Raw genomic sequence first — 6000 nt, 5'->3', positions numbered from 1 at the left:
ATCCCCATTAAGTCTGGCTTTTACCCAGTCTGGCTGTACTAGATAGCCTCCCCTCCCTCTCCCCTCCCCCTCTCTGGCTAGCAAATGTGGTTCCCAGTGTCAGCAAAATCAGGTCCTGGGGGGCGTCTGCGTCCACCTGGCACCGGCGCACTTCCTGGGACCACCACGACCTGGCCACCACCAGAGCCTGCCCAGCCGGATAACACCGGCAGCAGCAGCGGGTCTCGCGGAGGTAAGGGTCGCACGTGGGTGCGGTGCGTGGCAGCGGCTGTGCGCCCATGATGCCGCCCCTCCAGCCCGTTCCCCCACCCTCTCGAACGTTGCCGGGCGGGGGCGGAGAGAGCGGGTGCGCGGACGCGGCCCCTCCCCCGCGGGCTCGGCGGTTCGGCAGCAGCTGGGCCCGAGGTGTCCGGGGCCGGCCGCGCTGTGGGGCTGCGAGTCCGGCTCCTGGGGAGCGCGCGCCGCCCTCCCCCTCCCGCCGGGCCTTCGCTGCGGCACCGGGAGGCGGGGGCTAAAAATACCCGGCGGCGGCGGCGCGGCGGCTCCGGGGCCAGGGAGGCCCCCCCCCCCCTCGCCCGCCGACATGCTGACTTTCTTCCTCGTGTCCGGGGGCTCCCTCTGGCTGTTTGCGGGTGAGTCCCGGTCGGATTCCCGATGCCCCCCCAACCCCCGCCCCATCCCCTGGAAGCTGTAGTATCTGGGCCCAAGCTGTGGCTGCCGAGCGCCCCCCCACCCCCGCGGACTCCCAAGCCGTGTGGGGGAAGCTGCTGGGACTCGGCGTTGGGGTGGGGGTGAGGGTGAAGGGCCTTGCTCGTGGAGACCCCCACAACCTCAAGCCCCTCTCCCCTTAGGGTGAGGAACGGGGAATCAGATTAGGCCCCAAACCAAGGTAGGAAGACTTTGTGTGCCCTTGTCCATCCCCTGAGATCCAAAACCAAGGATGTTGCCCCCAAAGCCCTGTGGTCGGTGAACCCTGTAGTCAGGACTGACCCCGGCTTCCTGATTCCAGTCCGGGAACCTTCTCACTACCCCTCCCTGAAGCCCTGGATTTTTGTGTGGCCCTCCCCTCTGCCCAGGGCTGTGTCCTGGCTCCCTCTACCCCTCACAGGGGTCAGTCCTCATCCCTGCACCCTCAGGAAGCTATGGACCCCTGGTGGATCGCTGCCTACCAGTCTCCCCACCACCCTAAACCCACACCTGGATTCTCCCCACAGGCCTATCTCTTCACCAACACTACTGGCCTGTGCCCACCTCTTCCACCGCATCTCCAAGCCTCTAATACCTCTTAAAGGGACTCCACTCTAACCCCAGCCCCAGCTCTGTTTGGAATAAGCCTGATAATTAAATGAAATGCTTGACCTTTAACTTGGTCTTACACTTAGCCTAGCCCAGAGCAAATGCTCTATGCACACAAATATTTCTTATTTGATATTCAGACAGCACCATCAGAGATGGGTGGCAAAATTCTTCCTGAGCCAAAAGAAGGGAAGAGGTTGATATTTTTGTGATCCTGACCTGAGATTTTGCATGTGTTTTTTAACATTGGCAGCAAACCATCATAGGTTAGTGGTGTTATCTCTTACTATTGAGGTTCAAAAAGACTGACTTGCCCAATGTCACATGGATAATACTTGGCATATTAGGATTTGAGTTGATCAACCCACACTGAGCGCTTGATTAAGTCAGGCCTAAACCTTAAGGGTTGGTGGGCCAGGTAATTATTTTCCCCACCCTTGCCACTGTCCTGAGTTAGGCCACAGGGACACTTCACCTGAGCTGGGGAAGCATAAGGCCTCTCTAATCCCCTCAGCTCCTAAGCTCCTTCTACCTGCCAGTGTCTGATGACAGGCTCTGCAGGCCTGCTCTGGTCCTGCTGTGTACCCAACAGTCAAGGACAGGCTAGAGCTGGGGTCGGGGATAATCAAAATGGTGATGATGATGATGATGATGATGGCGATGATAGTAATGGCCACCATTAACTCCCTGTGTTGATGAATGGCCTGGAAACCTCTTCCCTTGTCCTACCCCTTGAAGGCCCACACCCAACCATGGATCCAAAGACAGCTCGCTGAAGCTTGGCCTTCCATGGCTTCAGGGAGGTCAGGAAGCTGTAGGGCCACTTGTGACAGGGCCATCAGCAGCCTCTGAGAGAAGCCCCCGACTGTGAGGGGTCCTTGTCCTACAACTGGGGTTCAACTGTCACTGAGTCCTTGGCCTTCTGTCATGCCTCCTTGTCGGGGAGATTCTAGTGAGTGGTCAGGTACCTCCTTGAATGGGAAACAGAGGGCCACAGAGGCTCAGGCAGGGCCCGAAGTAGACAGCCGCTGTTTCCACAGAGGCCAATCTGTTCAGTGCCTTAGAAGGCTGGGGCTGGTGTATGACTTTTCTGGGATGTAATACCCCATATACTTGGTAAAGCTGTCCTTGCTAGACCCCAGCCTTTTTCTAGGATCAGAGGGATCCAAGAAGTACTAATGAACACACCTGAAAATAAATTCTTTGTAATCTACTTTATAATCCAGGATTCCAGTGCAGCTGACAGGGACCTCTGAGTCAATGTCCCTCATTATAATAGAATTATGTGTTTGGGGCCCCCAGTATAGCCCTAAGGAAAAAATGCATGACCTAGCAAAGGCTGACCCCAAGGGCTCTAAAGGAGAGAAGGATACAGGGGGAAGGGGGGCACCCTGGGAGAGGGGCAACCATGTGCTCCAGGCTACATAGTCCTAGCCATTCCAGATCCAACCTGTGTGCTAAGTTGTAAACAAGGAGACTGCAGTATAGGCCCAGCATGAGTTGGGTGCCAGGCCTGGTATGCGAAATGTGCCCTAACTATCCCCCAAATACTCAGAGGACAGTAGGAGTAATGGATTGGAACCTCTGCCTGCCTCTGTGGCACATCTGTGTGCAGAATGGAAAGAGATGCTACTCTTGGTTGAACTCATTTCTAAAAGGGCACCCCTTCCTCTAGGCTGATGTAGCCTCATACTCTTGGATAAGGTCCAATCTGCTTAACTTCAGACCTGACCACCAGTGATGTCTGTGTGGGTTTCTGTGGGATACAGGACATTGATCAGGGGCAGGTAGGCCAAGCTTCATGTAGAGAAAGTCAGATTGTGAAGGTATCCAGAGAAAACTATGAAGAGGCCGAGTCTTCAGGGTCTTCTGCCTTGGAACCTGGGTTGTTGGAGGAATCCTAGAGAAGAGGATTTTTGGTGGGGGTGATGGTAGAGTCCTCTGTTTGGGTACAGTGGTCAGGCTGAGTCAGGGAAGGAAAGTGGAGGCCAGGAGTATGGGGGAGTGGGGGTGCTATTAACAATGTTATGAATGAAAACAGATGTGGGCCAGGATTTTCCTAAATTGAGGCTAGGCTCCAGAAAGGGGAAGGGATGAGGCCCCAGTCCTGATCCCTGCTCTGGGGATGTAGGCCTGGCCCTACTGGGGTGAGGTGGGGCTGCCAGAGGCTGTAGTGGCAGGTTATGTGGGTGTGGCCAGGCAGGTGCAGACCTGCACAGTGTGGCTCAGCTCAGCCCAGTCAGATTCCACACCTAGGCTCCACTAAGGTAGACACTGGACAGCTGAAGGAGGCTCAAGAAAATATCCAGGAATCAAGGCTGATGGTAGTCCTCCAGACAAAACAGCAGCTATCTGGTCATTTGGGCATGCCTCACAAAGGAAGAAAGTTTGAATTTGCTCAGGAACCCTTACCATGTGGGACAGTTCTAACTTCAGCATCTTTTTGCCACTCTCCTTGGGAATGTTAAGACCGCTCCAGCAAATAAGCATGCTGACACTAGGAGGCAGCAGCACCAAGCCTTTCTGTCCTGATTTTTCTGTTTTGTGATTCTAAAGGCTGACCTTCAGGAAGCTGAATTTGGCTCAGCTAGAGCTATGATAAGAGTCAGGACTGTTCCACACAGAGTGAGTGAGGATGAGGTTCTGTCTTGTTTGCAGAAAGTAACAAAAGCAGCAGGCTTTGTATCCTAGAAACTGTGCTGTATCTCTAGCCAGCACCTGATACCTCGTAGGCACTCAGAAATTCATTGAATGAAGCATGGGGGAGTTGCAAACACACTGACTTGGCTACTGTCACACCTTGCACCCTGTGTGTGTGTCATGTATCACCATCTGTGACTCTGAAGCCTCTCCAGCCTTCTCACAATGTTCTGCTGCCCTCACCACTCACTGGATGAAGCACTGAGAGCCAGACAACTTTCAGCTGGAAGCAACTCCTAAGAGCTGAGGGTCATATCATAATCTTAGATTTGCAGCACAGAGAAAGGCCAGGGTTCCAACTAGCAGAAAGAAAGCAGGGAAGCCTGGTGGGCATGGTGGCTCACACCTTTAATCTCAGCCCTTGGGAGGCAGAGGCAGGCAGATCTCTGTGAGTTCAAGGCCAGCTGGTCTACATAGTGAATTTCAGGACAGTTAGGGATTAGGGAGACCCTGTCTCAAAAAGACAGACATCAGCAAAATGTAAAATAGCAAAACAGTCATTTGATAGTGAAGGAAGGAAGGAAGGAAGGAAGGAAGGGAGGGAAGGAAGGAAAAGGAAAAAAGAAAGAGAAGGTAGGAAAAGAAAAGGCATTCTAGATCTGAGTATCTGATGAAGAAAGCTTGGCAGCAGGAGTGACTAGAGAAAGAGCTGAGCATGCTGGCTCATGCCTGTAATCCCAGTACTTTGGAGGCGAGAGCAGGAGGATCAGGAGTTCAAGGACAGCCTTGATTGCATTTGCAAGTCAGACCCCGACTAAACAAACAAAATGTAATGAATCTTGGCCATCCCCCTACCAAAGTCTCTACCTTACAGGGACAAATTCTACTTCATCCCTGAGATTGTCAAGGCTGAGACTTTCTGGGGCTCCAGAAAGGAGGAAGAGGGGATGGGCAGATGGCTGGCTGGCTGGCCGGCTGGATGGCTGGCTGGCTGGCTGGCTGGATGAATGGTTGGATGTTCCACAGCTGTGGGGGTGGGGAGGATGGTTTTGAGGAAGGGAGTTTTCTCTCAGGGCTCTAGTTTTCTTAGAATTCCAAGGTTTGACCTCTCCATAGACTAAACTGGACATACTGCCCAGCATAGCTGAGAAGAACCCTCAGAGTCTTTACCTTGTAGATGGACTGGTGTGGCAGCCCCAGCTCCTACCTTGGCATAGCCACAGTTCTCACTCACCATCTGCTGGACCTCAGCATGGGTGGAGGAGTGCTGTGGAAAGAAGCTGCTTGTGCCTTTGGAACTGACCTTAGATACCTAATATGGTCATACCCTGATGGTCTCCAGACAAGTGATAGATAAAAGTGGGAATAGGGGGTATAGGTTGGGACAGAAATTCTGAATTGATCTCACCTATCTATTCTGAGATCTAATCAGTAATCTCAGAGCCTGAAGGGTTTGGAATTCCAACTAGTCCCACCTGACTCTATCTACCTGCTCTTCCCAGAAATGTCTCCCCACCCTAGTCCAAGCATTCAGCTAGGGGTTGTCCCTGAGGAGTTGGAGGTGACTACCTTCTGGCTCAAGCTCTGCACAGTCAGGGCTGTATTCCAAGCTGCCTCTTGGGGCTTTTGAGCAGGAACAATCAGCACCTCACTTTCCAGACCCTGGGATAAGTCTATCCAGATTGGCACTTATTGAAGACAGGAACAGACCCAGTGATTGGTGAACAGTGTAAGAAAGAGGGAGGGGGGGAAGATGGGGGACGGGGAGGGAAGGGGAGAAGAAGGAAGGGAGGAAGAGAAAGGGAGGGGAGGGAAGGGGAAGAGGGAGGGAGAAGGAGGGGGAGGGGGAGAGAGAGTATGATGTGGGTTAGCCGGTGAGATCAGCTAGGGAAGTGGTTGACCCTAAGCAGGATGTTCTCAGGCCAAGGCCAGTTGGATAAAGGCAGTTACCAGCATGAGGAAGGGTCATCAGGTGAGGCCTGTCCAGGTTGGCAGTGACCCCTTGGCTTCAGAAGAGGCAGTACCTATGACCTTCTTGCTCTGCTTCTAGTAGTGGGGCTACAC

At 53.5% G+C, this 6000-nt stretch overlaps 1 protein-coding gene across 1 annotated transcript in view; it reads left to right on the top strand.

Annotated features, from left to right (window-relative positions):
* Nucleotides 1–482: 482 nt before the first annotated feature.
* The window catches only part of Acsl6 (acyl-CoA synthetase long chain family member 6), a gene marked incomplete in the record, with an annotated part of 63219 nt that continues 57701 nt past the window's right edge, over nucleotides 483–6000 (top strand). The window contains 1 exon segment of the mRNA XM_017802276.2: nucleotides 483–632. Coding sequence (XP_017657765.1) covers nucleotides 584–632 — 49 coding nt within the window.

Source organism: Nannospalax galili, unplaced genomic scaffold (genome assembly GCF_000622305.1).
Source record: "Nannospalax galili isolate Female #2095 unplaced genomic scaffold, S.galili_v1.0 scaffold424, whole genome shotgun sequence".
Lineage (NCBI taxonomy): Eukaryota > Metazoa > Chordata > Mammalia > Rodentia > Spalacidae > Nannospalax > Nannospalax galili.
This window is presented reverse-complemented; position numbering and strand designations above follow the sequence as displayed.